We start from the raw sequence: 12,771 nt of genomic DNA on the forward strand, positions 1-12,771 counted from the left end.
TATTCTGACAGAAGGCCCCTAAGGGGGGAGGGGATCTCGTTGGCATGATGATACAAGGAAAATAGCACAATATAAACAATCAATATTTATCGAATAAACCCAAGTACGTTTTTTTTAAAGTTAGATTGCTGACTGAAGCAGGGCTTTTTTTTTTTTTTTTTTAACAGGTCCAGGACAGAGACTGAGTGGTCCATAATCAGAGGTAATTTTAGCCAGATAAATCACAAGCTATCTGGCTAAATGCCAGCTTTTGGATAGTTTAGGTACTTATCCAGTTAAACATTATGCAGATAATTTAAGGGCATTTCTGGGAGGAGTGAAGTGAGCCGGATAACTTATCCAGTTAGCTCTGGTTGTGCCTAAGAGCTGTCTGTCTATCTTTAAGACAGAGGACTTTGCTTTATGCATTCCCAGCCTCTGCAGTAAAGGGGCAAGGCAGTGTTCCTTGTTCAATTGCCTTGCCATTTTTGGAGTTTAAAACCAAACTGCAGCTTTACTAAAAGGAGTTTTGCCTTGCCAATTACTGCACAAAACTTTGAATGCATAAAGCAGTGTCCCTTGTTCAATTGCCATGCTATTTTGAGTTTAAAGGAGAGCTGCAGCCTTACTAGATGATTTTGACTTTCCAGCTACTACAAAGACTGAGAATGTTTAGAACATCTCCCCTTGTTTAATTCTCTTACTGGTGTGACTTTTACAGGCAAAGCTGCAGATCGACCCAATAGGCATGAGGCAGCCAAGATTTCTGTGCGTTTTTGTTTTGCCAGAATAAATAATATAAGTACAAGCTCTACTGACAGATTCTTCAACTAGCCAAGGGATGTAGTACAAACTAGTTCACTATAGGTGGACCCCTTTAGCATGAGATAGCTGCTACCTGAACCTTCAAGGAACTTTATCCAGGCCAGTTGTAGGAAATCCAAAATCTGTGGGATGTCTGCTTTCCAGGGAGAAAGGTCCTGCTTATAGCAGTAATCCTCAAACATACTCCAAATTATGACATAGACTAGGGAAATGGAAAACTTCTGTGCTTTTAACATAGGTGAAATTACTGAGGCAGAGTATCCTCTCTTCATAGGCATGCCCTTTCAAGGATCAGGTCATAAGAAAGAAGTGAGATGGGTCTTCCATCAGCACCAGACCATGCCAGAGAAAGCTAACAGGGCTCCATCCAGGAGTCTCACCAGATCTGTATATCAGGGCCTTCTCAGTCAATCTGGGACTACTAGGATGACCAGGAAAGAATGTTTCTCGGCCTTCTTTATTGTCTGGCCTATAAGTGGCCATGAGCCTTGGCTATGGGCACACTGACCCTGGCTCTGTGAATGAAAAATGTATTTAATTTATTTCAAATGTTTCTAGCTTGTACGTAACAGATCAATGTGCTGAGTAGGTTCCAGGTCAATCATAAAATCAAACAAAAAACAAATTAGCAATATATAAAACCTATAAATAAATAAAATACAGTGTGGTTTATTCCTTAATTTAAAATTAAATTTTAATGAAAATTAATTAAAAGCTCTCTGAAAACTATGTGCCTTCAGCTGCTTTTGGAAAACTTTTAAATCTAAAATAACTCAAAAGATCTGGGGGTAAGGCGTTCCAAAGAACAGGACCTAACAGAAAAGGTCATGCTCAGTCATAACCAGGCGCGCCTGCCTTATTGTAGGCACACATAGCAGTCCCTGGTTAGTAGACCGACATGCAAAGGAGGGAACATAATGAATACATAAATTAGATAAACTGGGGGGGGGGGGTGGGGGCAGATTTGTAAACTCAAATTAAAATCTTAAATTTCATTCTTTATTCTATTGGATACAAATGCAAATCTCTCAACAACGAAGTAACATGATCCTATCAGTGGCCCCACAAAAGGAGCCTGGCAGCAGAATTTTGTAATGCCTGGAGAGCTTGCAAGCAATTTTGGGAGGCCAACATAAAAGGTGTTACAATTATCTACTGATGTTAATCTTTGCTGTTGCATGTCTTACCATTATGTCTGTGCATGGGGGACCTAGCATCCATTAGCCTGGGTCCAGACTGTTCCTGCTAAGTCACCTTGCAGGTTCTTATTTGCTGCTGAGAGGCGGCGATGTTCTTCCACCCACTAAATCCTGCCCTAGTGAGGGATTTTGCATGCCCTCTTACCCGTTCACGTATGCCTTTGTCTGAGAGAATACGGACTGCTTTTCCCTTTAACTACTGGGAGCAAGCGCAGCAGAGCTGGCCCGATGGTTCTCATTTCTTACCTATTTATTGAATAAGATATCCCCTCTCCTGACTAATGCCCTTGGGCCACCTGGCAATGTACACCCCACCCTTTTAGGCTGACATCCATTGTGACCATCACCCAGTCAGAGGATTCTAGGGTCATCCCTTTCTGGAAGTTTTAGCCCACCAATTTAGGCTGCTTCTTACCTCCGCAGGTACCCGAAGCTGCTGCTGGTAGTTCTGGAAGGCAGGTAACCAATGAGAAAGCAGAGCCTGTTGGAGGGGCTGCATGTGGGCCCTTGCCCCCGGGGCCAGGTCTAGCATTGATGCTGTATGTTGGAGGTAGTCCCTTGCTCAGGGCACCTCCTGAGCCTGAAACATTAGCCCCCTGATTAATTTGGACACATGCTGATGTCAAACTCCCACCCCTGCTTCGCACTGAAGCGAGCTCCCAGGAATTCCTGCATCTGTGAGGGTTCTAAGCTGCTCTTTGAAAAAATTCACTTCCCAGCCTAACTGCTGAAGGAGGTGGAGGATTGTTTCAGAGACAAGACTGCGCTCTTGAGCCAACCTGGCCCTTATAAGCCAGTCATCTAGATACGGGTGCATCATAATGCCTTGTGTATGCAGGGCTGCTATCACCATCACCACCATATAGAAGTATGCTTCCACCAAGTCCAGAAATGTAAGGAATTCTCCCAGCCTTACTGAAGCTCTATCACAGACTGCAGCATTTCCAGCCTGAAACAAGGCACATGTACATAGATTTTGACCCCTTTTAGGTCAACACTAGGCAGAAGGATCCATTTTTTTTTTTTTTTTTTTGGAACCTCAAAATATATTGAATAGATGCTGTGACACCTCTCTTGTGGGTGAACTGGAGCAACTGCTTGTAGGTTCTGAAGTTTTGCTAGTCTCCCCTTGACTGCCTCTCTTTTGAGAGGGGAAGCACAAGGGGAGATGATAAAGACCTGCGAGACAGGCTTCAGGCACTTGGGGGCATAGCCCCTTTCCACAGTGTCCACTCTGTGTATGTATTTATTTATAGTAGTGTTATACCCCTCATCAATTACTGAGTGGTGTAGTACCTCAGCAGGTGCCTCCCTACTGGGACTACCTTCACAGGGATCCACTGATGGTTACTGGGCTAAATGGCTGCCACCTGCTGTTGCCAGTGGCTCTGCCTTCATTCTCCTTGCTCTATAAAAAGGACTGGCTCTTGCTTTGTGCGTCTGAAGGGACCTGCCTTCCTGGCTTATATCAAAACTACCCTCAGAAGCATTGGGATCAGAAACCATAGAGGGTAACAGAATTTCAATCTTCAGGAAGCATCCGTGGTTTTGAGTCCCCCAGATCCTTCACTAGCTAGATCTTCTCTGAAGAGAAGACTACCCATAAAAGGTAATTTAAACAGGCAGGACTTTGATGCAGAGTCTACCACCCAACTGCGCAGCCATAAGAACATAAGAAATTGCCATGCTGGGTCAGACTAAGGGTCCAAGCCTAGCATCCTGTTTCCAACAGAGGCCAAACCAGGCCACAAGAACCTGGCAAGTACCCAAATACCATAAGAGACTCCTGGCTGCTACCACTGAAGCCGGAGTCCTGGAGGCTATTCTTACCAGGTCGTACAAATCGTCAGCAAGGAATGCTAAAGTTAATTCCAGTCAGAACAATACTGGGCTGTCTGGGAGCTGTTGGACCTAACGCAGTGCAGCTCGGGTCACATAGCTTCTGCAGATGGAGGCTTGGAGAGCCATTGCATTTGTTGTAAGAGTCTGTTTACCCAAACCTGTCCTGGGGACCCCACAGCCAGTCGGATTTTCAGGATATCCACAATAAATATGCATGAGATATATTTGCATACCATGGAGACTTTATCTCCATGCAAATTTATCTCATGCATATTCATTGCAGATATCCTGAAAACCCCAACTGGCTGTGGGGTCCCCAGGACAGGTTTGGGAAGTTCTGGTTTAAGGGTTGTCTCTATTTTCCTGTCTTGAGGGTCCTTTAAGGCTGAACCCCCTTTCTACTGGAATAGTGGTCTTGTGTGCAACTGCAGAGACCAAAAGCATCAACTCTGGGAATTCTGAGGAGGCTATTCTCCTCCAGCAGCAGAGGATGGATTTTGTTTAAAACTCTGCCCCCTTTTGGCCCCTCCCCTTCAAGGTATACAATTCTGTAAAAATAATATTCCTGAGGGCGCTATGCAAGGAGAATGCCTTTGGTGGCTTCCTAATACCCAGGAGGATAGGGTCCCCCTCTGCTGGGTCTTTCGTGGGAGTAACTGGTTACCACACTGAAAACGAGGACTGCCAGCTCCTCTTTTTGGATAGGCATATTATGGTGAAGTAATCATCACCATCTGATATAAACTCTCTCCTGAGTATCCTCCGGGGAGCCTGGGGATGAATCCTTCCCAGAGTCCTAGGAATTTGAGGGTCCCCTCAAAAGAGGCTCTGGATTTTCCCTTGGCTGCTGTCCCTAAGAGGACAAGGTTATCCCTTAGGGGAACAAGGGCAATAAGATGCATAGTTCCCTGCATAACTAAATAAGCTTTGTGTGTTGCCATAATAAAATCTGATCTTCAACAAAGGGAACGAGGTTGGTTGTTGAATAATAAAATCTGAGGCAAAAGTTCCCTGTCTCAGACACTTTGTGGTAGTGACTCTCCTGCTTTGGAGGCTGAGTGAAAAATGTCAATTAATAGGGTCACTATGAGATGTTATCAAAGTACCAATTGAGAGAGGAAAAATGTGACTGCTCTGCTCAAAAAGAAACTAGGGCCAGAACCCACCCAGACTATCTCCCAGGGGTAGAGGGGGAAGATAATGTCTTAACAATAATTTAGATGAAAAATCAAAATATGATCAAAAGGTATAGTCAGAGACAAAAAAAACCAACTTTATTTAAAACCACTGTGAGTTTCACTGGCTGGCAAAAGAATAACCTTTTCAGTTTAAGAAAACAGCATTTAGCACGATCTTTTATCATCTCTTATAGAGTCTCCCCAAATTACACTCAGAACAGGCTCTGTTCAGACACCCCCCCCCAAATCAGATAAGTATCTTAAAATTAAATAACTTATAATACAATATGCTTTCTAGCTTTACTAATTTTGAGCAATAAACTTTAATATTTAAAGAATTTGATTCTTTTTGGTTATTTTTTTCCAGCATTCCCAGGATACTTGAAGAAAATTCCAAAAGTAAGTATAACCACTCTTGTTTAAATGACTTGGCTCTATCAACTCTCTCTTGCTTTCTTTACTCTTTCTGCCTCTGTTCTCTGTATTTGCAGTGTTCTATTAAGGACATTCCTTATATGTGTGCACAATATCTCCCTGTCTTCTCTCTTTATCTCTGAGCTTCTCAGTTGCTATACATTTGTTGGAGCCGTTAGTGTTTTGTGCATGCACTTAGCTATTTTCAGTGGCTCTTCACCGTATCTAGCATATATAGTTACAATCCTCATAGCTGGCGCTTGCAGCTTGAGTGGCTACAGGGTATTCTCCGACAATGCAGCATCTGGATGACGCTGCCTTCTCTGGAATAGATGCTGCCAGAAGCCAAAAGTGTATCCTGACTTTAAATAAAGCAACAAATGTGTACACTGGCTCTGGTGATCTTCTGCCAGGTGTGCTACTGTCTTGCTATGTGTGGTCCATGCAGGCTAGATGAGCTTGAATACACTTTGTGGAAAAACAGATTGATAATTTATACTTCCCTATCTTTAATATTACAGAGGTATTTGTCACACACTCACTCTCCCAGAACTTTGCTTAATTTACATTCACACACGCTGCAAGGTGTCTTTAGAGGGATAATTATTATCTCTCCTCCTTAAATTTGAGTGTGGAGATATTGTTTGGTATTTAACCAGGTTAATATTTAGAGGCTGTGTTCCATTTTTAATTCAATTACAGCATATTACGCTGTTCATCTGAGATTCTCTTTACCCAGTAATCCTGTGTTCTTTTATGAAACAAGAGATTTATTTTCCTTTCTTTTTCTTCTCGCTCTGAATGTCAAAGGAGAGAAAGCTCCTCCAGCTTAACAGGGAAATTATTAAGGCAAGTTAAAAAAAAAACCAGGCACAATTCTCAAACAGACTCTTTTAGGATTTTATCTTAAATCCTAGCCTTAATTTGTTCATACAGAAAAAAAAACTGTAGAGAAATTAATTTCACCTTAGTGAAAATTTTCTGTCAAGGTGTAAAATTATGTTTTTCCTCACAAACTTTTATTTCAAATTCACAGCAACTAACTGGCTGGGAAACTAAAGCTGCAGCCCAGCAATCACTGTCCTGCCATCTTACCTTGACAGCTGATACTTATACCAAATCACAGGCACTAAAATTCTCAATCACACACACTCCTCCACTCAGAAACGTGCCTACAAATATTCCCACTGTGTTTTGTTTTTTTTGTTGTTGAATACAGACACTTCAGGCAGTCTCTGAAAAGAAACAGGTGATGAAAACACCTCTGCCTTCACAGAATCCACTCTCTCACTCACAGCCTGGATCCTCACTGCCACAACTGTCCTGTCAGCTTAGCATGAAGCACTTGGGTCACCATGGATACAGTACACTGCTAGTTTCCAGAGCTCCTAGGTTCCAGCATGGGCTATGACAGCCCCAATCAACGGACAGATTTTACTGAGAGCTGGGGATAGGAACCCTGAAACCCTAGACTGTGTTAGCCAATTCTACCATAAAAGTTTCAATGTTAAATATAATAGATGAGAAAATGCCTTAACAAAAAGTTACCCTCCCCCTTCTTTATTTTAACCAGTGGATTACACATGTAATGGAATCTCATAGTTTTCGGGGGCTTTTGAAGGCGACAAGCCTCCCCCTGATCCCATACAATGGGGTAGATTTTAAAACCCCTGTGCCGGCGCGCCTATTTTGCATAGGCCACCGGTGCGCGCAAAGCCCCGGGATGCGCATAAGTCCCGGGGCTTTGTAAAAGGGGCGGGAGGGCGGTCCTGAGTCCCCCGGCACTGTGGCCTGTGCCGGGGGGATGCCGGGGCGGCGCGCGCAAGTTACGCCTGCTTCAAGCAGGCGTAACTTGCACAACAAAGGTAGGGGGGGGGATTTAGGTAGGGCTGGGGGGTGGGGTAGATAGGGGAAGGTGGGGGGACGCGGAAGGAAAGTTCCCTCCGAGGCCGCTCCGATTTCGGAGCGGCCTCGGAGGGAACGGAGGCAGGCTGTGCGGCTCGGCGCGTGCAGGCTGCCGATTTTGCGCAGCCTTGCATGCACCGACCCCGGATTTTAAGATACGCGCATATCTTATAAAATCTGGTGTACTTTTGTTCGCGCACGCGCGTATGTTTTGAAGATCTACCTCTATGCATGCAAAGGGAGGAAGAGGATTCACTTCCCCTGATGGTCCTGGTCTGTTCTGAACCTGCCAGTACCTGACCTGGTTCAGTCAGTCAATGACTTAGCCATTGATTGTTCTTCCCTAGCTTTAGGGACTGAGCTACAAAATTTTTAGCTTAAGAAACACTGCTTGCTGGGCAGAAGCAGTCCATAATGGGCAGAAGCAGTCCATAATGCTGGGGATTTGCTTGGCTCCACCGAGAGCATTTTCTACCTGTGTATTTTTGCAATGCCCCAGAAACAGCAAGGAAAACAAACACAGCCACTGTGAGTTAAGCTTCCCTTCCCCCCCAGTGAACAAGCACGTTCAGCTGCCATGCTCCCTCAGCTGTGTGTACAAACAGCAAATACAAATCCAGCCCCAACACTGAATTTTCCTCCCCCAAGGAAATAAAGGGCTCAGCTGATACTCACCATCTCCAAGGAGCCAATACCAGTTACTAAGCAGAAACAAGCTTTCTCCTGCTTCTGCTGTTCCTAGTCTCAGGATTTGGGGGGGGGGGAGGGGGGTTGCCTTTGCTGGGGAGAGGAAGGAACAGGGACAGAGAGAGCAGTCCTGCAGGCCCCAGTTTTTTGTTTTGTTTTTTTAAAACCCCTGTGCCGTAATCACATGTAATCTCATTTAATAACTGTGGCGCCCGTTGGCTCCACAGTAAAGTTGTCACCTTTTAACTTCCTATCCTTCCTCCATCTATCATTGTAATTTCCTTTCTCAGTTGTCTGTAAACCGACATGATGTTTTTTTACGAATGCCGGTATATAAAAGACAGACAGACAGAAAGAAAGAAAGAAATAAATGAATGAATGAATGAATGCCAGGTTCCTAGGAATCCAGGAACCATTTTTGGGAGGCTCTACAGACCCTTAAGAGTTCTGGGATAACCCCCAGGAGCTCAGAGTAGGCCCTGGGAGAAGGCTCACACTAGGGGGGGGGGGGGGGGGGGAAATCAACCCCTAGATGCTGTTGTCTCAAAAGCAACAAGGACTCAACCACATTAGGCCACACCCAGACTCTAGGAGCTACGCGCTCTTCACTTGTTGACAGTGGCTGGAGACCGAGACTGCTGAATTATGCCAGGACACCTTAGAACCAAGAGTAATGTCCTCTGTCAGGTGTGGAGGAGGGAAATCCCATATGTAATGGCTGATCTAGCAGGAAGAAAAAAGTTCTGTTTTCTCAAAAGCTGAGAGTGACACAATGAAGCTCTCCTGCTATGCAGCTGCATACACCTTCCTCTTCCTTCAGTGTTCTGCAGCAATTTTCACCTTCTGCATCTGCCCTGCTGTTCCTGTCACCTCTGACTGGCTGCTGCCGCCGATGAGCCATGACTCTGCGACTGCTGGCTGGGCTGTCCAAGGCAAAGAAAAAGGCACCAGTGATATAGAGGGCAGCTGGCACTCAGTGATCCAGCCCAAAACTATTTCTCTCGCACAACAGGAAAAAAAAAAACACAAATTCTCCTTTTTTTTCTCTTTGGACCAATTTTATTTCTAATGTATTAAAACATACAAATTTGTAGTGCATTTACAGTATGCCAACAGGTGGATATACAAAACTACATAAATACAATCAATAAATATTGAAACCCCAACCCCCACCAAATGATGCACAGGACATTCCAGCATTACTCTGACTAACTGAGAATAGTTCTGCCTTTAAAAATTTAATTGAGAGTCTTGATATCCCCTCAGCAACTATATTTTTTTTCCCAAAGTTGTGAGAAGATGAGAAAGGGAGAGAGGGTGAGAGAGACAGGGAAGAAGAGTGAAAGCAATAAAAAAGCAACACCACCACCAAAGTAACACCTCTTCTGGTATTCCTTCCCAATCTTCTTTGCCCCTGTACAATGTGCCAAACAGCCTCCCCACCTCTCCCAATCTTACCCCCTACCCTCCTCCAGGCTGGCATTATCAGGCATGTATACCCTGCTGTTGCTCAGGGTGGCACACCTGAGGGGCAGCACCAGCAGACTCATTGGCCAGTTTGGAGCCTACAAGCAGCGGTTGGAACCTTCAGGCTGGCGGGTCCGCTCACAGTGATGGGCCAGCAAGAGAAGTTCAAGAGGATGCTGGCCAGCGGCACCTGGAGCTGATATCTTTTGAAGAGGCATGCTAAGCAATAGGCCATGACTATAAGGTCAAACAAATTTAAGCCCCCCCCCACACACACATAAAAGCAGAGCAAATACAGACCTCAGCAATATTTCTTTTCTTGGTTCTGCACTTCTGGTGCCAGTAGCGAGGGTAAGAGCAGCAGAGGCAGCCTCCCTGCGTCAGCAAGATGAGTTCCTGCAATGGCAAGATTGGGGGGGGGAGGGGGCAGTAGGCGGCTGAGTCAAAGTCTGGCTATTCAATACTGCTGGTAATTTTTTTCTGCTAGTTCTGGCTCCTACAGTGTTCAGTAGATACACATTGTTCTCATGGGACCTACTTCCAGAACCGCAGGAGCCAAACAGTAAGTGGGTCAGACTTCTCATTGCTGAGGGAATCCTGCAGAGAACAAGGAGAGGCAGCACCCAAATAGGAGGCAGTGTACCAGTGGAACCCATCCTGTAGTGCATCTGTGTGTATGAGAGAGAAAGTGTATTTATGAACAAGTGATAGACAGTCTGTGAGAGAATGTGTGCGAAAGAGGGAGAAAAGGCGCAATCTTATGAGGGAAAGCACATGAGTGAGGAAGAGAGAGAGCATGTGGGAGATTTGGTGAAATGGTTGCATATCATTTTATATAAATTAGAGGAAGAGAACGTGTGTGAATGGTTAAACGCCAACCTTTGAATATTTTTCTTACTTAAACGGCCAAACTTTAGCCAGATAACTTAGGAGCATTCCAGGCCATTTCTGTGAGGAGTAAAGTTAACTTGCTGACTCTCAGGCCGATACAGTACAGTGCGCTCTGGTGGAGCACAATGTTAACCCGCGTTTGGACACGTGTTTTCGACACACTAGCTTTACCCCTTATTCAGTAAGGGGTAATAGTGTGTCAAACGTGCTTTCAAACCCCCCCCCCCCCCCCCCCCGAAACTAATAGCACCCGCAACATGCAAATGCATGTTGATGGCCCTATTAGTTATTTCCGCACGAGTCAATAAGTAAAATGTGCAGCCAAGCCGCACATTTTACTTTCAGAAATTAGCACCTACCCAAGGTAGGCGTTAATTTCTGCCGGCACCAGGAAAGTGCACTGTGTACATCCTCCAAGTTAATATCATGGCGATATTAAGTCAGAGGTCCCAAAAGTTAAAATTAATTAAAAATAAAAAAATTTAAAATCGTCCCACGGCTTGAAAACTGGACACTCAATTTTGCTGGCGTCCGGTTTCCGAACTCGTGGCTGTCAGCGGGTTTGAGAACCGACGCCAGCAAAAAACTCACTGACAGCCGCTGCTCCTGTCAAAAAAGAGGCGCTAGGGCCCTAATTTGAATAGTTTTTTTTTACTGAATCGCCCGCTCTCTCACGACTTTTATTGTATCTGTTAGCCAGATAACTCATCTGATTAACATTGGTCATGCCAAAAAATTGTCCTAAAGTTTGCCAGATAAAAGTCATCCATCTTTCTTTAAGACAGCCATCTATATTCAATAGTGCAGCTACACTATTAAATATACCTCCGAAGTTAACAAGATAACTTTATGCAACTGACTTCACAATCCAGCCAGTAACAGATAATGGACCACTGAATAAATTGGGAGAGGGGGAGGGAATAGTTATTGTTCACAGAGAGAAGTAAAAAAAAAGCTAACACCACCCCTACTCCCATCAGGTCCCCACATTCTCCTCTCTTCTCACCTCTCCCTCCCAAACAACCCCCTGCCTCTTTCTAATTCTAGCTTTCAAACTAAGCTACGCCTTTCTCCCAAGGAGCAAAAAAAATAAACCTTCCCTTAATCTCGTCTCTTACCTTCCTTTCCCCATCCAGGGCAGCAATTGGTTTAGAAGGCTTCAACTGGGTGATGTCAGCAGGTTGAGAAGCCAGCAGTTCAGAGGTAAAAGCAGACATCTCTGCTTCATCAAAAGCTCTAAGCTCTCCTTCTATGCAGCTGCGTACACCCGCCTCTTCCTTCCCTGCTCTGCAGCAACATTCGCCTTCTGCATCTGCTTTGCTGTTCCTGACACCTCTGATTGGCTGCTGCTGCTGCTGCTGCGTCATCAACTCTACGACTACAGCCTGGGCTGCCCAAGGCAAAGAACAAAGGCGCGAGCAACATAGAGGGCTCTAAGAGCTCAGCTACCCAACCCCAAAATAGCCCCAGTCCGCACTAAAATAAGAAGCCCAGCTGAGCTTTAAAGAGCCCAATCTGGCAACCTTAGTTGGAGCCACACAGCTTCCGCACCAGTACGGGGATCGGTTTGCTGTCAGCTGACTTGGGTGGTCACGTGATCACTCACCATCCGAGCCATGCGCTGGATATTGGGGCTCTACGGGCTCCTCCTTTGCCGGTCCACGGCGGGTGACAGCAGCTGTCATTCAGTGTCTCGGGCCACAGGGAGTTCTGGGAACGATGACAGCAACTGTCCCTCAGTGTCCCGGGCCCCAGGAATCTCTGGGGAGGGTGGCAGCAGCTGTCACTCAGTGTCCCGGGCCCCCACCACTTCTGGGGATCTGCTGTCTGGAGATCCACGCTTCAAGTACTCCCAGGATGCAAACATAGGAGGACCAGTACGGGGGGCACTGCAGCAGGTGAGTGTGGGATTGTTTCCCCCCTCCACCTTCCAAGATCAGCTGGGCACAGAGTAGTCAACACTTGCTGAGAGATCATCATTCTACGGAGCAGTCGCGCCCCCCCCCCCCCCCCTTTAGATTATTTCTCTGTGGGACTGTCACCCACGAGACCATCTCTCATAAGCATATTAAATGTGCATACATCCTGTCTTTGAGAGTGGCCAGTTCAGGTCACAATCACGGACAGATTTTGGCCTTTACTTTATCTAGATGCTTTTTGTGTCATACTGCCCTACCCTTAACCCCGACCTCTTACTCACATGCACCCTCCAATGGACCTCCGATTTCCCACCTATACGCTAGTGGACCCCAGATTCTCCTGCTGATTCAGACTTCCAATTCTCTTGCCTGCCTGCTTTTCAGAAGACCTATGATTAGATTCCCACACCAGACCTGTGATTTTTCCCTTCTGCCACCCCTCTACAAACTTTAGGGCAAGGACTC

At 45.5% G+C, this 12,771-nt stretch overlaps 1 protein-coding gene across 3 annotated transcripts in view; it reads left to right on the top strand.

Annotated features, from left to right (window-relative positions):
* Nucleotides 1-11,929: 11,929 nt before the first annotated feature.
* SUMF1 (sulfatase modifying factor 1) overlaps nucleotides 11,930-12,771 on the top strand; it is a 70,629-nt gene continuing 69,787 nt past the window's right edge. For all 3 annotated transcript variants that reach the window (XR_003856667.1, XM_029601466.1, XM_029601467.1), the window contains exon 1: nucleotides 11,930-12,285. Coding sequence is in view for 2 of the 3 variants with exons in the window: in XM_029601466.1 (XP_029457326.1) it covers nucleotides 12,004-12,285 (282 nt within the window). In the remaining variant the exon portion in view is untranslated. The remainder of the gene's footprint in view (nucleotides 12,286-12,771) is intronic.

Source organism: Rhinatrema bivittatum, chromosome 4 (genome assembly GCF_901001135.1).
Source record: "Rhinatrema bivittatum chromosome 4, aRhiBiv1.1, whole genome shotgun sequence".
NCBI classification, from domain to species: domain Eukaryota; kingdom Metazoa; phylum Chordata; class Amphibia; order Gymnophiona; family Rhinatrematidae; genus Rhinatrema; species Rhinatrema bivittatum.